This window comes from Macaca nemestrina, chromosome 7 (genome assembly GCF_043159975.1).
Source record: "Macaca nemestrina isolate mMacNem1 chromosome 7, mMacNem.hap1, whole genome shotgun sequence".
Classification (NCBI taxonomy): Eukaryota; Metazoa; Chordata; class Mammalia; order Primates; family Cercopithecidae; genus Macaca; species Macaca nemestrina.
The window spans coordinates 178,246,605-178,268,508 of NC_092131.1; the positions used below are offsets into that span (position 1 = coordinate 178,246,605).

Below are 21,904 nucleotides of genomic sequence, written 5' to 3' on the forward strand. Positions count from 1 at the left end.
TTTGTGGGGATAGTGTGTGTAAATCAGGAAACCAATTCTAAAATGCATTTCCAAAGGTGAAGGGATGGTATCTGAGACTATCTTGAAGGACAAAACTGGAGGACACACCCTTCCAGATTAGGAGTCCTGTTAGAAAGCTACAGCAATTACGGCAGTGTGGCCCTGGAGCAGGGACGGAGGCTTGCGGACAGGACAGAGAACCTGGACAGAGCCACAGACAGCCTCACGACCTGAGGAGCAGCACTGCAGAACAATGGGCTTCAGACAGCCTCACGACCTGAGGAGCAGCACTGCAGAACAATGGGCTTTGCAATACACAGGCAGGCCCAACTGGGGAGCCATACTGAGACAGATCCAAGGACGCAAAATCCCTACCCCCTACCACGCGCAGAAGTCAGTTCCGGGGGGATTAGGTCTACATGAAAAAGGACACAGGGCCGGGCGCGGTGGCTCAAGCCTGTAATCCCAGCACTTTGGGAGGCCGAGGCGGGCGGATCACAAGGTCAGGAGATCGAGACCACAGTGAAACCCCGTCTCTACTAAAAATACAAAAAAAAAAATTAGCCGGGCGCGGTGGCGGGCGCCTGTGGTCCCAGCTACTCAGGAGGCTGAGGCAGGAGAATGGCGGGAACCCGGGAGGCGGAGCTTGCAGTGAGCCCAGATCGCGCCACTGCACTCCAGCCTGGGCAACAGCGTGAGACTCCGTCTCAAAAAAAAAAAAAAAAAAAAAAAAAAAGAAAAAGGACACAGGATGCTTCTAGAAGCTAACACAGCAGAAACGTCCCATGAGCTGGATGGCCACAAAGACTGATTTAGGTGGACATTAATGAAAAGACTCATATATGGGACTACACTAAAATTATGAACTTCTGTTCAGCAAACGACACCACTGAGAACGCGAAAAGGCTACTGGAGGCGGGGGAGGAAGGGAATATATTGGTCAAAGCGTATAAAGTTTCAGTTCCGCAGCATCAGTAAGTGTTGAAGACCTCACCTGTGGCACGGGAGCTACGCTTAATAACAACGCATTGAATCCTTAAAATATGCTAAAAGAGTAGATCTTAAGTGTTCTCATCACAAAACAAAAAAATGGCGTGTGAGGTGATGGACATGTTAATTAGCTTGAATTCATCATTTCACAATGTGTATGTGTATCAAAACATCACACTGTACACCATAAACATATACAATTTTTATTTGTCAATTACACCGCAATAAAGCTGGGAAAAAGTGAAAGGGTAAGCCTCTTTGGGGAGAATACATGTACATTAAAACGTAAGGCCAGGTGCAGTGGCTCAGGCCCGTAATCTCGGCACTTTGAGAGGCTAGGGCTGGAGGACTGCTTGAGGCCAGGAGTTCGAGACCAGCCTGGGCAACATACGGAGACCTCATTGCTACTGAAAGTTTAAAAACTAGCCAGGTGTGATGGCAAGCGCCTGCAGTCCCAGCTACTTGAGAGGCTGAGGTGGGAGGAATCACCAAGGCCTGCTACACTCCAGCCTGGATGACAGAGCAAGAGCCTGTCTCAAAAACAAAACAAAACAAACAAAAATACTCACTTGTGCCCAACAAAGGACGTGTATCCAGAATATATAAATAACTATAAATAGGGAAAAAAGAGCAAAGACTTGAAGTGGCACATCACAAAGGGAATGCGCTAAGAACATGGAAAGCCATTAGGGAAACGTGAACTAAACTACAATGAAACACTAGCCATTACAATCCCAATGATGTATGCATCCTCAGGATGTCCCCCAACCCCAAAAAAGACAGTGCTAAGTACTGTCAAGGATGTGGCACCCCCAGAGCGTTCTCTCACTGCTGATGGGAATGCAGATCAGGACAGCTATGCTGGAAAGTCATCAGGCCACAGGTAACTACTAACACTGAAAACAGATAAGCCCTGTGACCTCCGGTCCCTCTCCTGGGTATGCACCCAACAGAGGAGAGTCAACCAGAGCTGCACTGTTTGGACTCACCAAAACCCAGGAACGTCCGAGAGCCCGCCAACATCGGAACGGGTAAGTTACGGTGTGGTCGTAAGATAGAAAACTACACCACAACCGAAAGCTATGAGCTATAGCTATGGACTTCCTCCAGGATGCACCTAACAAACAAGAGGCTAGGGACAGCAGCTGGACACAAAAGAGTAAAATAGCACAATTCCATCTGTATAAAGCTCCACCCAGGCAAAACCAGCACCGGGCAGAAGGAAAGAGAAAGCGCGGTTGTCTCTGCAGACAGGAGAACATGCGTGGCCCAGACTCCACCCAGCCCCAGCATTTCCTGATATAGATCATGGTCACACAGGGGCTCACTTCCCCAAAATTCAAACTGCATGCAAATCAATAAAAACATTGATCTAAAACCATGTAACTCACCTTGAAGTACTTGTCAATTTTGGATAAGTTTATTCTTTTCTTGGCATCTAACTTATAGATGTTACTGACACTCCCATCCATCAGGTACAGACCAAATCCCATGACCTGAAAAGCCACAAAATGAATGATGCAATAAAGCTCACAACTGCAAATTTAATTACCCGTAAGGACTTACACTGTTACAGCTGACGATTTCAAAGGCACAATTTGAAATATATCATAAAGATCTATATTTAGGCTGCTTGTCTGGTGCTTGAAATGCATCATTTTATCCTCAGTGAAACTGCTACAAAGCGGGGCTGGGCTTCCAGGTCAGTTGCTAAAAGCGGAAAAAACAAATCCTCTACCCTAAACTCACATAAGCAGTAGGGCTATTCTAGGGCTATTAGGTTGGTGTAAAAGTAATTGCGGTTTTTCTGCCATTAAAAGTAATGTCCAATATGCAGTCACATGTAACCAGTTACGTTTCGGTGTATGCAAACTAAAAATTTTTTTTTTTTTTTTTTGAGACAGAGTCCCACTCTGTCACCCAGACCAGAGTGCAGTGGTACCATCTCAGCTTACTGCAACCTCTGCCTCCCAGGTTCAAGTGATTCTCCTGCCTCAGCCTCCCAAGTAGCTGGGACTACAAGGCACCCATGACCACCACGCCTGACTAATGGTTTTTGCATTTTTAGTAGAGATGGGGTTTCACCATGTTGGTCAGGCTCGTGTAGAACTCTTGACCTCAAGTGATCCACCCACCTCAACTCCCAAAGTGTTAGGATTACAGGCATGAGCCACCGTGCCTGGTCACAAACTAAAAATTCTTAATGTGGACTAGCCACCTGCACACTCCAGTGCTCCACAGGACCTGGCGGCCACAGCTCCCACACCAGCTGGTGCAGACCCAAAGTCTCTGCTGTCACAAAGCACTCCATGGACAGTGCTCCTTCAGCCCTGCGTGCCTCCCAGTGCTCTCCTACTCATGGACAGTGCTCCTTCAGCCCTGCATGCCTCCCAATGATCTCCTACTCATGGACAGTGCTCCTTCAGCCCTGCATGCCTCCCAGTGCTCTCCTACTCAGGAGGAGGCTGGGGGCTGGGCTGGTGGGACACCCAGCAAAGGGTCCCCCAAGGCCACCCTGCAGAGGTGGAGAGCAGAGCAAAGGGAACGGTGGAACTGCCGACCATCTTTCCCGTGAGAAATGCAGATGGAAACCTTCCTCATTTGAACAGAATAATAAAGAATATGGTGAACCAACAAAAGGCTACTTTAATTATGGTGACACAAGGTATCAGAGTCCCAGGAATCACATGCTTGACAAGTAGAATCTTGGATAACTTCTGTCACAAAGCAGCTTAAAGGCTGGGTGTGGTGGCTTAGACCTGTAATCCCAGCACTTTGCGGGGGGACAAGCCAAGAAGATGGCTTGAGCCCAGGAGTTCAAGGCCAGCCTGGGCAGCAAAGTGAGATCTCGTATCTACAAAAATTCAAAAACTTAGCTGGGCATTGGTGCAAGTGCCTGTGGCCCCAGTTACTCAGGAGCCTGAGGCAGAAAGATCACTTGAGCCAAGGAGGTCGAGGCTACAGTGAGCTGTGTCCACACCACTGCACTCCAGCCTGGGTGAAAGAGCAAGACCCTGTCTCAAGAAAAAAAAAAAAAAAAAGGCTGGGCACAGTGGCTCAAGCTTGTATTCACAGAGCTTTCGGAGGCTGAGGCAGGAGGGTCACTTGAGCCCAGGAGTTTGAGATAGCCTGTACAACATGGCAATTTTCTCCCTCTACAAAAAATTTAAAGATTAGCCAGGCGTGGTGGTGTGCACCTGTAGTCCCAGCTACTTTGGAGGCCAAGGTGGGAGGATCACTTGAGCCCAGGAGGTTGAGGCTACAGTGAGCTGCCATCATGCCACTGCACTCCAGCCTGGGCAAGAGCAACACCCTGCCTCAAAAATAAAACAAAAAGCAGCTCAATGCTGAGAGAATCCTTGACCCAGACATCCTGGCCAGCACCTTCTCCCAGGGTCAGTGTGTGACACTCGTGGGGTGTGTTGAGAGCCTGTTGTGCAGGCTGTGTGCAAGGGCAGAACGCTGTTCACACACAAGACACCGTGCAAGTAAGACACAGCTGTCAAAAGGATTCTAGAAAAGCACAGCCTATTGACAAGAGTAAGGCTGTCCCTCAGCAGTGCCACAGGCTGGCGTCCCCACACACGTACTTTGAGAAGCATGTGTTTCTCACTGGGCGTCAAATACATCCTGTTCTCGTAGTAATCCACACACAGATTCACGATGTCTGCCAGGAGCTCTTCGTAGCCAGAAATCACTTCGAGCTGCTGCTGCAGAGACTGAAACACAAGCAAGAGACTCACGCACGGGCCCGGCGCCCGGCCAGCGGCTCGGCCCATCCGCCCGAGTGTGCGAACACCAGCCTCACCTGTGTGATCTTGTTGTGATTGGCCAGGAACATGGACAGATTCTGCGATTCCTGGATGGACTGTGGATCTGCCATTTTACGTAAAAACTGAGCGGCCCTTTGAAAACAAGAAGAGTTCATCCCAAAATGCGCCAATGTGCCACGTAAAAAGATAAAAAAATAAAAGCCTGGTTCGAGTGGGATCCCCTTCCTCTACAGTCATCTGCAGAAATGTGGGTCAACCTCAGACGCCGGTGATGATTTCAGCCTTTTCAGGCGTCTCCGGCCCTGCCCTCCAGGTCAGTCTTCTGCCAACTTAGACGTGTCTTGCACAGCTGGGGACAGCTCTCCACCCTGCTGGTCACAGCCGATGGGCTTCCTGCAGGGTCCCTGCACACTGGTCTCTGCCCTTCACTGGTGGATGCCCACCTCATCTAGGGGGGCACAGGGCTGGCTGGACCCCAAGTCTAAGAAGGGCCACTGCCATCTCCGTGACTCCCACAAGCCCTGCCATGAAGATGGCCAGCACTGCTGAGGTTCTCTGCCGGGAACCCTCTGGACCACAGCTCCCCAGGCCACCTCAGGGACCACTGGTACCCAAAGTCCTGAGACAGAGCCCTGGCCTGCCACCAATTTGTAGCTACACCCGACATACAATACCACAAGGCCATGCTGAGCCCACGAGGTCTGGCAGAGCAGGGTGAAGGTGGGGTGTGAGGATTCCCATCATCTAGGGCTGTCCCCCAAGAAAGTTCAGTGGAAACGGCCCACACAAGGATAGGTCTGTGCAACCCAGAGCCTTGGGGGTTTAGCTTTAAAAGTCACCATGGCAAAGACTGATAACCTACCCCAGCAATCACTTCCTCCTCTTCCTCCTTAGGAATGAGCCCTGCATTCCTGTGGAACACACGTTCCAGGGAGCCTCACACATTCCATGTACCTCGCCTACCCTGCAGCTAGCTGTGGTCACGTGACCAAGGACTGGGGCCATGAGATATAATGCAAGACACTGACAGGCACTCCAAAGTTTACTCATAAGGGAGCATGGAGCCCGTCTTTCCTCCTTTCTGCCTGCTGACTGGAATGCAGAAATGACAGCTGGAGCTTCAGCAACCATCTAGAACCAGGAGGCAACACCTGAAGCAGAGCAGCAGGCCAACAGGAGCCTCGAGTCCTGAACGCCGGAGAGCCTGCAATCAGCTGCAGACCACCTCATTCAGGACTTTCCAGGAGACAGAGAAATAAACTGCAATCTTTTCAAAGCCACTGTTACTTCACTGGGTTTTAAACAATTGCATACAGTTAAACCTAATATTGTAAACCTGATGTTACTGATACAGTAACATTCCTTGGCTTTTTAAACATGTTTCCCGGCCGGACATGGTGGCTCATGCCAGTAATCCCAGCATTTTGAGAGGCAGAGGCAGGTGGATCACTTGAGGTCAGGAGTTCAACACCAGCCTGGCCAACATGGTGAAACCCCATCTCTACTAAAAATACAAAAATTAGCCAGGTGTGGTGGCTCACGCCTGTAATCCCAACTACTCGGGAGGCTGAGGCAGGAGAACTGCTTGAATCCAGGAGAGGCAGAGGTTGCAGTGAGCCGAGATTGTGCCACCGCACTCCAGCCTGGGCCAGTGAGACTTTGCCTCAAAACAAACAAACAACAACAACAAAAACATGTTTCCTTTTCTTTTTTTTTTTTAAATAGACAAAGGGTCTCACTCTGTCACCCAGGCTGGAGTATAGTGGTACAATCACAGCTCACTGCAGCCTCGACCTCCTGGGCTCAAGTGATTCTCCAACCTCAGCCTCCCCAGTAGCTGGGACCACAGGTTCACGCCACCACACCCAGCTAGTTTTTTTTGCTTATGTCTTTTTTTTTTTTTTTTTTTTTTTTTTTTTTTAAGAGATGGGGTCTTGCTATGTTACCCAGGCTGGTCTCAAATTCCTGGGTTCAAGTGATCCTTCTGCCTCAGCCTCTCAAGGTGCTGAGATTACAGGTGTGAGCCATTGCACCTCACCACGTTTGCTTTATTGATTTGAGTAGTTGCTGAGGCGGCAGGTGAGGAGACTAAGGAAACAGTCAAGGATACTGTTTTCTATTTTCCTCAAGCCTCACCATAACCACGCGAGTTATCTTGGCATTGGCACTTAGAGGAGGTTATACTAGTAGCTACCAGCAGGTGCCAAAAGAGCTAGGTGCGTGTGTGTGTGGCGGGCGTCTTGGGAGGGGTGGGGGTGATGGTCTGGGAGGGTGAACCAACAGGGGTCCCAGACAGAGGTCAGAAGAAGAGGCAGCAGGAAGAGCTACGGAGCTGGCCCAGGCCCACTCTCTGGTGCTCAGGGGAACCTGGAGGTGGTGAAGACACTGGGGACGGGGCTGCTGGAGGGGAAACCCTCCTTCTCCCAGCTTTGCACACAGCGGCCCCATCTGTAAACTGTTTTACAGACTAGGCTTTAGAATAAAGGTGCTAGTGCTAAAAGGAAAAAAAAAACCCACAACTTTTAAATACTTTTAAATATTGAAAACCACTGATGCTGGCCACCTCCCCATTTCCCTGACAAAGCCAAAACGGTGGTGGATAAGAAGGCTGCTCAAAATCACACAGCGACTGGGTTGTGCGGCTGGGACCAGGAGGCCACTGCGACCAGTGAGCCTCGATGCTGGAATCCCACGGATGCTGTCATCAAACAGGGACCATTCAGACGTCCGCCCCAAGAGGGGCTCACAGGCCCACTCCGGAGACCCTTCTCTAGTTCTGAAGATCTAGGCTTCTGTGCAGAGCTGACGATTTTAGTGATAACGGAACACTGCCTTAGTTCACGTGAATGAGGCTTAAATTCTGCCTGACCTAGCTCGACTCCTACTGCTGCCTCATTTTGTCCCAAGTGGGGATTTTTCTTTTTATAAAGACATAACAACAGTTGTATGATTTAAAATGCAACATAACTAGAGCGTATTCAGATGCAAAGTAAGGTCTCTTCGAATTTAATTTTAGAGCTAAGATGCCTTACTTACTAGAGGAAACTGAAATTAGCATCTCATTCCAGCAAAACATGTCTTCAAAAGCACCGGGCACAAACGAAGCAGAGCATCAGGAGACAGCGCCGTTGTGTCCCCGAACGCCTGTCTGCCGCCCACCACCCCACAATCCTCGGGAAGCACACGCCGGGCCATGCCCGCCTCTTCCATCCCTCCTGCCGGTCTCTCCAGAGGCTAGCTTCTCCAGAAGCTCTCTACATCCAAAAAGAAAACCGCCAGGGAGAGGACCTGGAAGCGCAGTGTGACCCCAAGACACCCTGTGACTGTGCATGGGCTACGTCTGCACGTTGCTGGATGGTGCTCAGGTGCCGGGGACCCCCACCGGCGAGAGACTGGCACCAAGGACTGCAGCCCCAATGCCCAAGGTGGGCTGCAGAGGCCACCTGCCCCCTTGCCAAGATGCTCCCTGAGCCAGATGCCTGTGCTCTGTGAGCTAGGCCTACAGCTTGTGCACGTCTGTCTTCCCAGGGGCGCGAAGGTCCTCCGTGACATCTGAGGACAGCCAGGGCACTAAGAGTCTGCTCTAGCTTTGCAAAGCCACGATATGCACTTACCTGCTGGCTCCCCTCACTTTATCCCCCAGAGCAGGTGCTCCCACAGCCCTGACACCGAGAAGTAGCTGCTGCCCACCAGAAGTGACGACTTCAGCACACAAAGACACACACCTGCCACGCACGAGGCGGGCCACTGAGCTGCGCGCTCTCGGGAAGGCCCGCGGCGCACGGGGCCGGTGCTCACCTCTTGTATGCTGAGTGGTCGTTCTTCACACTGCACTTCATGTTCTTCAGCTCGTCCAGCACAGCGAACATGTTGATGAACTTGCCCAGTGTGATCAGGTAGGCTTCAGACACAAAGTCCTTCCTCCTCTCGGCGTGGCACAGGCGCCTCACCTCCCCGCAGAAACGCTCAATGGCGTTTCTCTGTGCAGAGGAAGCGGGGGGCAGAAAGCTGCAGGTCAGTGAGGGGCCAAGCCCATGTCCCTGCTTCAAGCACCTGCAGTCACTGCTCCTTGATGAGAAAAGATCTGCCCCGCGCGGCTTCGGGCCCAGGTGTTTACAATGTGGGCAGCCAGACCCCCTCCTGAAAGCAGCTCCGACGGCCTGCTCTGCAACATCGTTACTCGTTTTGCACTTTACCAACTATGTCACTAAAGTAACAACATCTTGCTGATTATTCCAGCAAAATTACTGAGCAAAATGATCCAAGAAAACGTCTGCAAAATTCATACGTTCTAACTTTCAGAAGTGAAAAGTGGGAGAGATTTTTTTCCTCTTGGTAACTTTCAAGGTAAAATGAAAATTAATCTCCTAGTTAGTTCCATCTCCTCCCTCTGCTAATGGACATCATAGAAAATCTGGATGTTTCCAAAATACTTCTTTAAAAAGCAGCAGGCCCCTTTCATGTGGCTGCTTCTTGCCTAATCAAGGCCAGGGCGAGGACCACCAGGAATGGACAGTCAGGGTGAGGCTGACAGCAACAAAATACCTGAAAGACCAGATGAATCAAAAGTACAAACTGGCCAGGTGCAGTGGCTCACGCCTGTAATCTCAGCACTTTGGGAGGCCAAGATGGGTGGATCACCTGAGGTCAGGAGTTCAAGACCAGCCTGGCCAACATGGTGAAACCCTGTCTCCACTAAGAATACAAAACCTAGCCAGGCATGGTGGCGGGCGCCTGTAATCCCAGCTACTTGGGAGGCTGAGGCAGGAGAATCACTTGAACCTGGGAGGCGGTGGTTGCAGTGAGCGAAGATTGCACCATTGTACTCCAGCCTGGGCGACAGAGCAAGACTCCGTCTCAAAAAAGAAAGTACAAACTGGCAGAAAGTCAAAGCATTGTACTTGAAACTGACAGAAAGCAGACTCCGTGAAGGAAACATGAAATCACTGAGAATTCTGAGAACCACAAAAGGAGCGTTGATTCCAAAAGGGCGTGAGAAACTTTAGACTGTCAAAGGCTTGGTCCCTTTTGTCTCAGAAACTGGTTGCTTTAATTTGCAGGCACTGTGTTCAGGGTGTTCACATTGACGGCGATGGGTGGGAAGGTGTCAGCAACCCACCCCTCGGTGTTACACCCCCAAGATAGGGATTTTGCCATTTTACCTGGAAGTACATAAAATTCATCAGTTTTGTGACCTCAGGCTCCAGAACCTCCACGGTTTTCTCGTAAATTTCCACTCTGTTAGGCTGCTCGTTACATTTCACCTGGAATAAAGAAACAAGGATGACATAAGAGGCTTGGATCCAGCCAGAAGCAGCTGCTGGGCAGCTAGAGCTGGTGATCCCGCCCTGCTGTGGGGTGAGACCCGGGAGGAGAGTGGCCAGGCATTGCAGGGGCGGGGCGGGGTGGGGCACGGCAGGGTGTGGGGAGGGAAGAGACAGGCGAGCAGGGCACCTGCGGGATGGCCCGGGAGCAGCTCCTCCAGGTGTACAGCATGACAGCATATTCTTGGCCCTCCTCCAGCATCTCGTTCTGCAACGGAACACAGGGCAAATCAAAGGCAGGAGGGGGAACTAGCATGAAAAGCAGATGCCAGTTGCTAAAATCTAGACAAAGCACCATGAACTATCCTAAGCACTGTGGCCTGTGTGCCAAGAGACAGCTGCCGAGAAGCTGGTAACGCTGAGGTCCGGCGCTGGGGGCCACAATGACCACCCAAAACACGCCAGGGCTCCTGCAGGCGAGAGGGTATCAGTGACATGCAGGCATCTCTGGGGCATGCCACAGGCATTACACCTTGGCTCCGCCCAGCCCGAAACAATCGCTGGCCATGAGACCTGCAGTCGGGAGCACAGAGGAAGGGCTCAGGGCAGACGCCCTGCCCAGTGTGAGCACACGCAGGATCCCCATGGCCTCCCTCCTCACTGGCTCACAGGGCCTCCCAGTCCCAGAGAGGACTAGAGGCAGGGCTGCCCCAGGTGTGCAGGAGGAATAGTTAGGATTTAAGTGCCCACAGCACTTAAAATCTAGGTGGAGAGTCCATGGGAAGAGGACTGTCATCACTGCTATAAAACTGCTTTTGCTTTCTACTCTTTAACATCATTTCCTTTGGTAAAAATCAAATAGATGCTCTTAAATCTAGCCTATATTTAGAGAGATGTTCATCACATTAGAGAGATGTTCATCACGGCTTTTTTTTTTCGAGACGAGTCTCGCTCTGTCACCCAGACTGGAGTGCAGTGACGCGATCTCAGCTCACTGCAACCTCCACCTCCTGGGTTCAAGCAATTCTTTTGCCTCAGCCTCCCGAGTAGCTGGGATTACAGGCGTGCACCACCATGCCCAGTTAGTTTTTGTATGTTTTTTCCATTAGAGACAGGGTTTCACCATGTTGGCCAGGCTGGTCTCGAACTCCTGACCTTAGGTGATATGCCCACTTTGGCCTCCCAAAATGCTGGGATTACAGGTGTGAGCCACTGCACCCGGCCTACAGCATTTTTTTTTTATTATATGACATAAAAGAGGAAATGAAGTAAATGTGCAAAAATAGTTGAACTGTGGACATTTACGAAATGGTTTACATAGCCGTTAAGGATTGCTTTCTCCAGCACATTTTCAAGGCATGAAAATATTCTTGTCCAGGCGCAGTGTCTCAGGCCTGTAATCCCAGTACTTTGGGAGGCTGGGTGGGCAGATTCGTGAGTCCAGGAATTCGAGACCAGCCTAGGCAACACAGTGAGACTTGCTTTTACAAAAAATACAAAAAGGTAGCTGGGCGTGGTGGTGTGTGACTGTAGTCCCAGCTACTCAGGAGGCTGAGGTGGAAATATTGCTTGAGCCTGGGAGGTTGAGGCTGCAGTGAGCCCTAATCATGTCACTGCACTCTAGCCTGGGCAACCTGAGTCAGACCCTGTCTCCAAAAAAAAAAAAAAAGAAAAGAAAAAATGTTCATGAGATCATTAAAATACAGAACTAGGTGGGTGTGGCGGCTCATGCCTATGATCCCAGCACTTTGGGAGGCTGAGGTGGGCAGATCACCTGAGGTCAGGAGTTTGAGACCAGCCCGGCCAACATGGTGAAACCCTGTCTCTACTAAAAATACAAAAATTAGCTGGGCGTAGTGGTGGGTGCCAGTAGTTCCAGCTACTCGGGAGGCTGAGGCACAAGAACTGCTTGAACCTGGGAGGCAGAGGTTTCAGTGAACCAAGATCGCGCCACTGCACTCCAGCCTGGGTGGCAGCGCAAGACTCTGTCTCTTAAAAAAAAAAAAAAAAAAAAGCAGGCCGGGCGCGGTGGCTCAAGCCTGTAATCCCAGCACTTTGGGAGGCCAAGACGGGCAGATCACGAGGTCAGGAGATCGAGACCATCCTGGCTAACATGGTGAAACCCCGTCTCTACTAAAAACTACAAAAAACTTGCCAGGCGAAGTGGCGGGCGCCTGTAATCCCAGCTACTCGGGAGGCTGAGGCAGGAGAATGGTGTGAACCCGGGAGGCGGAGCTTGCAGTGAGCTGAGATCGTGCCACTGCACTCCAGCCTGGGTGACAGAGCGAGACTCCGTCTCAAAAAAAAAAAAAAAGCAGAACTATAACAACAATGCAGTTCATTTATAAATCTGAATCTCATATGGGCGCATACCCGGTGTAAGTGGGTGCAGATCTGGAGAGGGAAAGAGCATTGACAGTGCAGGGGTGCCCTCGAAACACTGACAAAGGTTTTCTCTGGGCCAGAGACACTGAATTTTCAGAAAGAGCGTGTATTGTTTTACACTAAGAAAAACAAAGACTATCCTAAAAATATAAGGCATTTCATTCATTTTCTACTCTTTTTCCTTACTGCATAGTCTATTGGGATAATACCAAAAAGTATCCATCTGCCCTTCAAACGCGCCCTTCCCTGCAGAGAGAAACGAAGACGCACAGCAACATTACCATGCTAGAGTGGACGGTGGCTTGCTCGATGTATCTTGCGATGCCAGTAACAAATGCATTTCTGTCTTCAAAGTTAGTGTTGAAATTTGGCTGAAAGGAAGAGAAAAACCGTCACGTGGGGTCGGAGCACAGGCTGTACGCCCCGCAGCTGCTGGGCACCCACCTGGTAGAGCAGCGAGGATGGCGGGGGCTCGATGCAGGGCTGCTGGTCGGGCAGGGGCAGCTCCTCCAGGAGGTCCACGTTGGACAGCGCGTCCTCCAGAGTCACCTGGGCTGCCATCCTGGGCTGGAACAACACAAAAGGACCCCTGTTCTGTGAGGAGGAGGAGGAGGGGGCAGCCGACAAGCTTCGAGGTGGGGTACCCAGGCCTCTAACCCCTTCCCGCTCTCCTGAGGGCACTGGGGATCCTGCCGCGGGCATGATCAGTCCTTGGGAGTCGCGTGTCTCTCAGGGCACGGGGGCCAGCGGGCTGGGAGGCCCTGTGCAGCTTCTCCTTTCGCACTCGCTGAGAACAGGCCCTCCTGGCCTCCAGGAGGGTCACAGTGTGGGGGACGTGGTTCCCGCCACCCTCCCCACCGCAGGGGCCGCCGTCCTGAGTTGCTGGTGCTGAGGACTCTCTGGAGGGTCTGACAACCCCCTCCCAGTGCTGGAGCGGCAGCGCCTCTCCAACACCACATCCGCCCAGCAGACCCCCCCGAATGCAGCCACCTCCCACCCGGTGCCTCTAAACACACCAGGGCCTGACACGGAAAAGCCCAGCTCCTGCCACCCAACACCAGCTGTCTAGCTGCACAGACAGGCTGAGATTACAAGGAGTAGGGGCTGCCGCCGGGGACGGAAAGTGCCACAGCACAGCTGGAGCACAGATACGGAAATGAAGGCAGACATCGTCTAAACACACCTTCAGTGCCAGGTTCAGGGAGAGGGGGCAATCTGCCTTCTGCCGATTCTGCTTCAGTCTCAAGGGTACTCAGGAGCAGCTCTGCCCCGGGATAGGACCGGGGCAGCTGAGCGGCATTCTGTGAAGGAAAGCTGCAGGTGGCCTGGAGGAGACACTGAACAGAAGGAGCCCCAAATCCCTCCTCCAGCACGGGGACAGGCGTGGAGGCGCGCAGCAGGACAGGCAGCTGGTCCTGGTGTACTGGCTGAGGGTGGAGAAGGGAAGCTCCAGGGACCCAGGAAGCCCCAGTGGCCGTGTAGAGAGGAAGCAGCTCGGAAGAGCCAGCCGACAAAACTGCTCACAAGCTTCAAGCCCATCCTCAAGCTGCAGGGGGGTGGATCTGATCCCCTTCACACCCCAAACCCCGAGACCACAGCCAGACGGCCACCTGCGGCACACAAGGGACAGGTCCGAGTGGCAGTGCAGGGGGCTGTGAAGCCAGAATCGACACGGAGCTGCCACCCACTGAAGGCAAGTCAGAACCACAGCCCGAGTCTCCTCAGGGTGTTTGCTTACTAAAATCAAAATATCAACATCCTCCTAGGCTTTTAACAAGACCCAGATCTCACATCATAACATCCAGCCATCCACTTACAGTCCATATTACTCAGCACACAAAAAACGAGGAACGTCTACGCTCCTACAGGAAAAGACAGTCAACGGATCCCAAAATAACACAGGTGTTGCAATTATCCGCCCGACTTTAAAGCAACTACTGTGCCGTGAAAGGCTCTAACGATCCTAACACTCCCAAACTGAATGAAAAAATGGAAATCAGCAACAGGCAACAAAAGCAAGATATAAAGAAGAACCAAATGGAAATTTCAAAACTAAAAGACACACTACTGAAATGTTAAAAAAAAAAAAATCGGGAAAGATTCGGTGAACTTGAAGATGGAGCAATGTAAGTTTTCTCATCTGAATACCAGAGAGAAAAAAGACTGAAAAAATTTGGGCGACCTTCGGGACAAGAGAAAAGGTCTAACATCCGTGTCATGAGTGGCAAAGGAAAAGGGGAAAGCAAGCAGTGATGAAAACCAGCTGAAAAAAATGACAGAAAACACCCTGAATTTGGAGAAAGTCTTTTGCCTACAGATTCAAGAAGCTCTATGGATCCCAAACAAGACAAACTCAAGAAATCCACACCCAGACACGTCACGGTCAAACGGCTGAAAACTAAAGATAAAGGAAAACGGATCTTGAAAACAGCAGGAGAAACGTGACACGGCAGAGCGCAGAGCAACAGTGGGAGGGCCGTGGACTTCTCCCGGGCACCAGGCAGGCCGGAGGGCGGGCACAACGTGCCTAAGCCTACAGCGGGGAGGTGCCAACTCGGGATCCTCCCTCAAGGCGGGAATGCGTCTTCCAGAAGGCAGGTGAAGCCAGGACATGGGCAGAGGAGGAAAACAGAGAACACGCCAGCCAGGCCAGCGGCTCAGGCTGACAGGAAGGGAGGCGGAATCACCAAGCAGAGGCAGCAGGCAGGGTAAGCAGCCAGGGCGCAGGACACACAACGACCCCATAGCTCTTCCAAAGTGCTTGGCGGTCAAATGCGAAAATCAACGTCCTGTCTGATGGGCCTTCCAGTGTACGTAAGTGTAAATTACACAAATACGTCACATGTAAATTATAAACCATTTCTAGGTATATAATTGTATAAATCATATAAACAAGACAACTGTAACATAAAAGGAAGAGGGTAAACCTGGATGGGGTAAGATTTCTATGTCCCACTGGAAGTAGTGAAAAGCAGACTTTTCAGATCCCAAGCAGAATGTGAAATGTTAATAAGCATGGACTTTGAAATCCTTGGCCGGGCGCGGTGGCTCAAGCCTGTAATCCCAGCACTTTGGGAGGCCGAGACGGGCGGATCACGAGGTCAGGAGATCGAGACCATCCTGGTTAACACGGTGAAACCCCGTCTCTACTAAAAAATACAAAAAACTAGCCGGGCGAGGTGGCAGGCGCCTGTAGTCCCAGCTACTCGGGAGGCTGAGGCAGGAGAATGGTGTGAACCCGGGAGGCGGAGCTTGCAGTGAGCTGAGATCCGGCCACTGCACTCCAGCCTGGGTGACAGAGCAAGACTCCGTCTCAAAAAAAAAAAAAAAAAAAAAAAAAAAAGAAATCCTTAGAGCGACTACTGACGAGAGCAGTGCAGCCAGGTGCTGCAGTCCCAGCTACTGGAAGGCTGAGGAGAGAGGATGGCTTGAGCCCAGGATTTCAAAGCCTGCCTGGGCAACACAGTGAAATCCTGTCTCTTTAAAAAGAAAAAAAAATTAAAATACTCTTTTAAAAAAGCTATCCAAAACAAAAGAGATAACATATAGATAATTTAGAATAAATTAAAACAGACTACAAAATGTTTTTAAAAACCTAAAAGGAAATAAAGCAATGATAAAGATAGTGATCTAACAGGCCGGGCGCGGTGGCTCAAGCCTGTAATCCCAGCACTTTGGGAGGCCGAGACGGGCGGATCACGAGGTCAGGAGATCGAGACCATCCTGGCTAACACGGTGAAACCCCGTCTCTACTAAAAAAAATACAAAAAACTAGCCGGGCGAGGTGGCGGGCGCCTGTAGTCCCAGCTACTCGGGAGGCTGAGGCAGGAGAATGGTCTAAACCCAGGAGGCGGAGCTTGCAGTGAGCTGAGATCCGGCCACTGCACCCCAGCCTGGGCGACCGAGCAAGACTCTGTCTCAAAAAAAAAAAAAAAAAAAAAAAAAAAGATAGTGATCTAACAGAAGTCAGATAATAAAATGGTAGACCTGAATCAAAACACATTGATAATTATATTATCATAATTATCTAAAAACACCAATTAGAAGAGGTTGTCAGAATAGATAAATAAAATCCTAACCCAACTATATTGCATCTACAAGAAACTTACTTCAAATATACTGATACAGGTAGGTAAGTTGAAAGCAAAAGGGGAAAAAGGTGAACCAGGCAAGTGCTGGCCAAAAGGAAGCTGGGCGGCTATGTCAGCACCAGCGACAGCCAGCCTCAGAGCAAGGGACTCATCAGAGAGGGAGAAGGAAGGGGTCAGCTCCCCAAGGAGCCAGAACAATCCTAAATGTGAACGCACCAGCCAAAAGGCTTCCTTCCCATTACACCAGGCAAAAGCTGACAGAGCTGGAAGGAGAAATGCCGTAGCCAACCCTGAATCTGTTTCACTTTCTGTGATTTCAATTACCCGAGGTCAACTGCACTCCACAAATATTCAATGGAAAACTCCATTCACAAACAATCCGTAAGTTTTAAACAGTGCGCTGTTCTGAGTAGGGTGATAAACTCTCAGGCCGTCCTGCTCCCCCAGCCTGGGCCATGAACCATCCCCTTGTCCAGCGTGTCCACGCTGCATGTGCGACCCGCGGGGGAGAACGCAGTAGCCGGCTGGGTCGCCAGCACGGGACTGGGGCGGTATCGCCAGGCTGCTGGTCAAGGTCAGCGGCAGCCTAAGGCTGCATCACAATGCCTGCTCCGCTCACCTCTCTGCCATCTCAGGGCGGGCACCAAAGGGTGAGCATGGTACCACAACGTATTCTGAGAGAGAAAGACCACATTTACACTACTTTTATGACAGTATATTGTTAGACAACTGTTCTATCATTACTGTTGTAATCTCTTACTGTGCCTAATTTACAAATTAAAGTTTACCACTGGTATGCAAGTTCGGAAAAACAGAGACTATGCAGGGTCCAGTACTGTCTCTGGGCTCGGGCATCCACAGTGGGTGTTGGGCCAGTTCCACAGATAATGGAAACAACTGCAGGCCAATCCCCAATGGCGGCTGGAGACACCACCCATTTTCTCAGGAACTGACTGGAAATCAGGGAGAACAGAGGCACGGGCCGCACTGCCAGCCGCCTGGACCTCCCCGACACGGAAGGGAACGCCCCCGACGGCAGCAGTGATCTGCTGCATGTTCCTCACTAGAAATCTACATGTAGCAGAAACTCTCGTCCACTTCCCTCCACATTACAGCTTCCCGTTCCACACCCCTCAGAGAGGAGAAGTGCAGGGCAGCCCTGGCCGGGTGGGTGCAGGGTCCAGCCCCAGCACTGCCTGCAGAGCCAGTGTGGGGGGCCTCCCCTCGGTGTCCACTCAGGCACCTCAGGGCTGACGTGGTTCCGAGGGGCCAGGCTGCCTGAGGACGTGCCTCGGTCCCACAGGGGCTGCTCGTGCTCTGCGGCTCCAGCCCAGGGTCCCACAGTCTGCCCTTTCTGCGGCCTGAACCCAGACAGTGCCAGGAGAAGCCTGGGGGCGCGTCTAGTCATGCCCGGGCCCCACGTGGGTCAACGAGAAGACGGGTTGGACCGAGCACCCTGGGAGGCCACAGAGCCCACGTGGCAACAGCCCCTGACCCCACGCAGCAGCCACAGGGCCTCGCCTTCCTCCCTCACCTCTGCCCAGGAGAGGCCAAGATGACTCGTGGTGGAGGAAGGTGGGGAGGAGAGCCCCAGACAGGCTCAGGGAGAACTGCTCGTGCGTCAGCAGGGACCACTGATGTCGAACCCACGGAAAAACTCCAGATGCACAGCTCGTTCCAAGTCGGTGCTTGCGGACTTCTTTCTTTGAATAAAAATAACGGTGTTTATGTGGTCAATGGAATGTTACCCTTAAAAGAAAGGACCTTCTGACAAGTTACAACATGGTTGAAACTTAGACCTTGTGCTAAGTGAAATAAGCCAGTCACAAAAGAACAAACGCCGCATGATTCCACTCACATGAATTACCTAAAGTGATCAAACTCAGAGACAGAAAGGAGAACAGTGGCAACAGGGGCTGCCTGGCAGGGCTGGGGAGTTGGTGTTTAGCGGATAGAGTTTTAGCTTGGAAAGATGAAAAGCTCTAGATGGATAGTGGTGGTGGCTGCAGAATAAGGTGAAATGTACTTAATGCCACCGAGCTGTACACTTAAAATGGTGAAGATGGGGGGAGGACGCGGTGGCTCCAGCCTGTAATCCCAGCACTTTGGGAGGCTGAGGTGGGCAAATCACGAGGTCAGGAGTTCGAGACCGGCCTGGCCAACATGGTGAAACGCCATCTCTACTAAAAATACAAAAAATTAGCTGGGCATAGTGGCAGGCACCTGAAATCCCAGCCACTCGGGAGGCTGAAGCAGGAGGATCGCTTGAACCCAGGAGGCGGAGGTTGCAGTGAGCCGAGACCACGCCACTGCACTCCAGCCTGGCGACTGAGGTGAGACTCCGTCTCAAAAAAAAAAAAAAAAAAAAAAAAAGGTGAAGATGGGGTAAAGCTTGTATTATTCATATTTCACTACACTCAAAAATAGCAATGTTTGTTGCTGATTAATCAGAAAACATGGAAAAGGAAAAAGAAACCTTATCATCAATCATCACCATCCCTTTCAAAAACAAGATACTATCACACAAACTGCTCTGTACGCTCTTTTTTCTCCCAGCTTCCATAAAACTTCTCAATCATCAGGGCACTGTGCAGACTGCTGTACGGGCCCTGCTGTGGCGAACTGCTGTTCTCTCCTATTCTTCACATTTTCATATTTCAGGTTTTTCTTTCTTTCTTTTTTTTTGAGACTGAGTCTCGCTCTGTCACCCAGGCTGGAGTGCAGTGGCTGGATCTCGGCTCACTGCAAGCTCCGCCTCCCAGGTTTACGCCATTCTCCTGCCTCAGCCTCCCAAGTAGCTGGGACTACAGGCACCCGCCACCTCGCCCGGCTAGGTTTTTTCTATTTTTTAGTAGAGACGGGGTTTCACCGTGATGTTTCAGGTTTTTCATGATCACAGGCAGCCCTCCCACACCCGCCTTGGTATGTCATGCCAAGCACCTGTCACTGCACGCTCACGGCCTCAGCCCGGCCCGCTTCCACGGGCCCTCCGTCCGTGCATCTTCCACAGATGCGAATCTGCACAGCCTCTGCCTCACCCTGGCACGCGGACTTGGAGTCACTGGCTCTAAATCCAAGTCTCCAAGGTCTCAGCCCTGGCAGCATGGGTGCAGGGTCTGGCCGGGCACCGCCTGCACAGCCAGCGTGGGGGCCCTGGCGGTGTCCACTCTACACGGACACATCAGAGTTCATGTCTCATCCCGTCTTGCTCGGACGCCTCACAGTCCCACCTCCCAAATCTCTTCCAAGTTCATTTACTTCGCTCCGTCTGTAACTGCCGCCAGCGGACCCTGCACGGCTCATCAGCACGCACGGCTCATCAGCACCCACTGCTGGAGAACAAAGGCAGTGCCTGACTCCAGCCGCCTGCACCCTGGGATTTTTTCGGCTCTCCTTTTGTCCTCCCATGAATGCCACGTCCCACGGGGATCTTCCCCCAGCACTGCCATCCAGCACAGCCTCCAGTCTCCTTCCGCGTCTACCAAGAAGCCCTCATTCCCAGGCAGGAGCACCAGGTCTGGCCTGGTCACTGCAAAGCCAGCGTCCACTGCCCCTGGAATGGAGCCTCAATTGTATCTGACCGGCCTTTATAAGTGGCTGCCACGGTGCAGATATCCAACAGCATAATTAAAGTCACGTATTTGGAGCGGCATACAAACTGTTCTGCCAGTGCTACCAACCAGCACTTTAGAGTTTAACAACAGGATCACGTTTCCGTGTCTGCTGGTTCAGCTCGCATGGACAGGTACATGGATGTCCACTGCCTGGGCCTGGTCAGAGCAGGGCAACGGGTGACCAGGCACAGAGGAAAGACCACGTGAGGACACACAGAGAAGGTGGCTATTCACAAGCAGAGGCCAACCCTGCTGGCCCCCTGATCTCAGATTCCCGGTTCCAGAACTGAGAGAAAGAAAGTCCTGCCTGAGGCCGGGCGCGGTGGCTCAAGCCTGTAATCCCAGCACTTTGGGAGGCCGAGGCGGGCGGATCACGAGGTCAGGAGATCGAGACTATCCTGGCTAACATAGTGAAACCCCGTCTCTACTAAAAATACAAAAAACTAGCCGGGCGTGGTGGCGGGCGCCTGTAGTTCCAGCTACTTGGGAGGCTGAGGCGGGAGAATGGCGTGAACCCGGGAGGCGGAGCTTGCAGTGAGCCGAGATCACGTCACTGCACTCCAGCCTGGGAGACACAGCGAGACTCCATCTCAAAAAAAAAAGACAAACAAACAAAAAAGAAAGTCCTGCCTGACCTGTGGTGTTTTGTTAATGGGAGCCCCAGAAAATGAACGCAGAGCCAAGAACAGGTAGGACAGAGTCACCCAGGCAGGACGCAGATTCCCTGCGCTGTCTGCCAGGGAAGAACCCACAGGAGCTGGTATTTTGCTGATCACGAAAACAATACGTGCTCCAGGCAGAAAGAGCACGCTGCTGGGAGCGAGCCAAGCCAGCCAGACCTGCACGAGCTCCGCCACAAGGCGCCACCGTGCCACTTCCAGTTGCCTGTGCCGCCGGCCTCCCCAGGCGGCAAACCAACCCAGAAATAACACGCCCACCCTCAGTTTATGTCACTGAACAACAAAAGAGATGTTTTTTCCTTCCTTGACTGATTTTCTATCAGCACCAGTTCTCAACTCTCAAATCCTATACCTTGTCAAGATATAAAAATGAATTTAAATATGGTAGGGGAATTGCTGTTTTAACAAGCCATCGATTAGTTTATTTTGTAAATTTAAGAGATTTTGGCCAGGCGCGGTGGCTCACACCTGTAATCCCAGCACTTTGGGAGGCCGAGGCGGGTGGATCACGAGGTCAGGAGATCGAGACCATCCTGGCTAACACGGTGAAACCCCGTCTCTACTAAAAGTACAAAAAAAAATTAGCCAGGCATGGTGGCAGGCACCTGTAGTCCCAGCTACTGGGGAGGCTGAAGCAGGAGAATGGTGTGAATCCAGGAGGTGGAGCTTGCAGTGAGCTGAGATCGCACCACTGCACTCCAGCCTGGGTGACAGAGCGAGACTCCATCTCAAAAAAAAAAAAGAAAGAGTTTTTAAAAATGAAGATTTCAAAGGAGGGCATACTTATCATACTTTGCTGCTCTTCCAGTGATGTCCTCAGAGTCCCAGGTCAGTCTCTGAGTGTCTCATGGTTCGGATGCTCCTCTGCTCTAGGCAGCTGCAGGGCAGTTTGCGGAGTGAGCAGCATCTACCGGGCGGCGGAAGACTGGCTGGGCGTCTGAGCTCACGCCATGCTGCACACCTCACTCACCTGCTCGATCATGGAACCCCAGGTGGGCTTCAAGGGACCCACGGTGGGCAAGAGGCAAAGGTTCCCAGTGCCACCCACTGGAAGGGCAGTGTCCACAGGGCATGCTGGGGGCCCCATGGGTCCATCTCCTTCCCTCC

General features: G+C 51.6%; 1 protein-coding gene across 8 annotated transcripts in view; it reads right to left on the bottom strand.

The window, feature by feature from the left end:
• The window catches only part of LOC105497425 (cytoplasmic FMR1 interacting protein 1), a 120,138-nt gene that overhangs the window by 72,259 nt on the left and 25,975 nt on the right, over positions 1–21,904 (bottom strand). For 6 of the 8 annotated variants that reach the window (XM_024797827.2, XM_071067320.1, XM_011768499.3 and 3 more), the window contains exons 2-9: positions 12,857–12,979; positions 12,694–12,783; positions 10,218–10,295; positions 9,926–10,027; positions 8,562–8,743; positions 4,799–4,895; positions 4,581–4,709; positions 2,382–2,486 (exon numbers count right to left, since the gene is read on the bottom strand). In XM_024797827.2, coding sequence (XP_024653595.1) covers positions 2,382–2,486; positions 4,581–4,709; positions 4,799–4,895; positions 8,562–8,743; positions 9,926–10,027; positions 10,218–10,295; positions 12,694–12,783; positions 12,857–12,973 — 900 coding nt within the window. In that variant the 5' untranslated portion in view covers positions 12,974–12,979. Of the gene's footprint in view, positions 1–2,381; positions 2,487–4,580; positions 4,710–4,798; positions 4,896–8,561; positions 8,744–9,925; positions 10,028–10,217; positions 10,296–12,693; positions 12,784–12,856; positions 12,980–13,595; positions 13,720–21,904 lie in introns of those variants that run through there. The other 2 variants (XM_011768500.3, XM_071067319.1) reach the window with 2 other exon arrangements.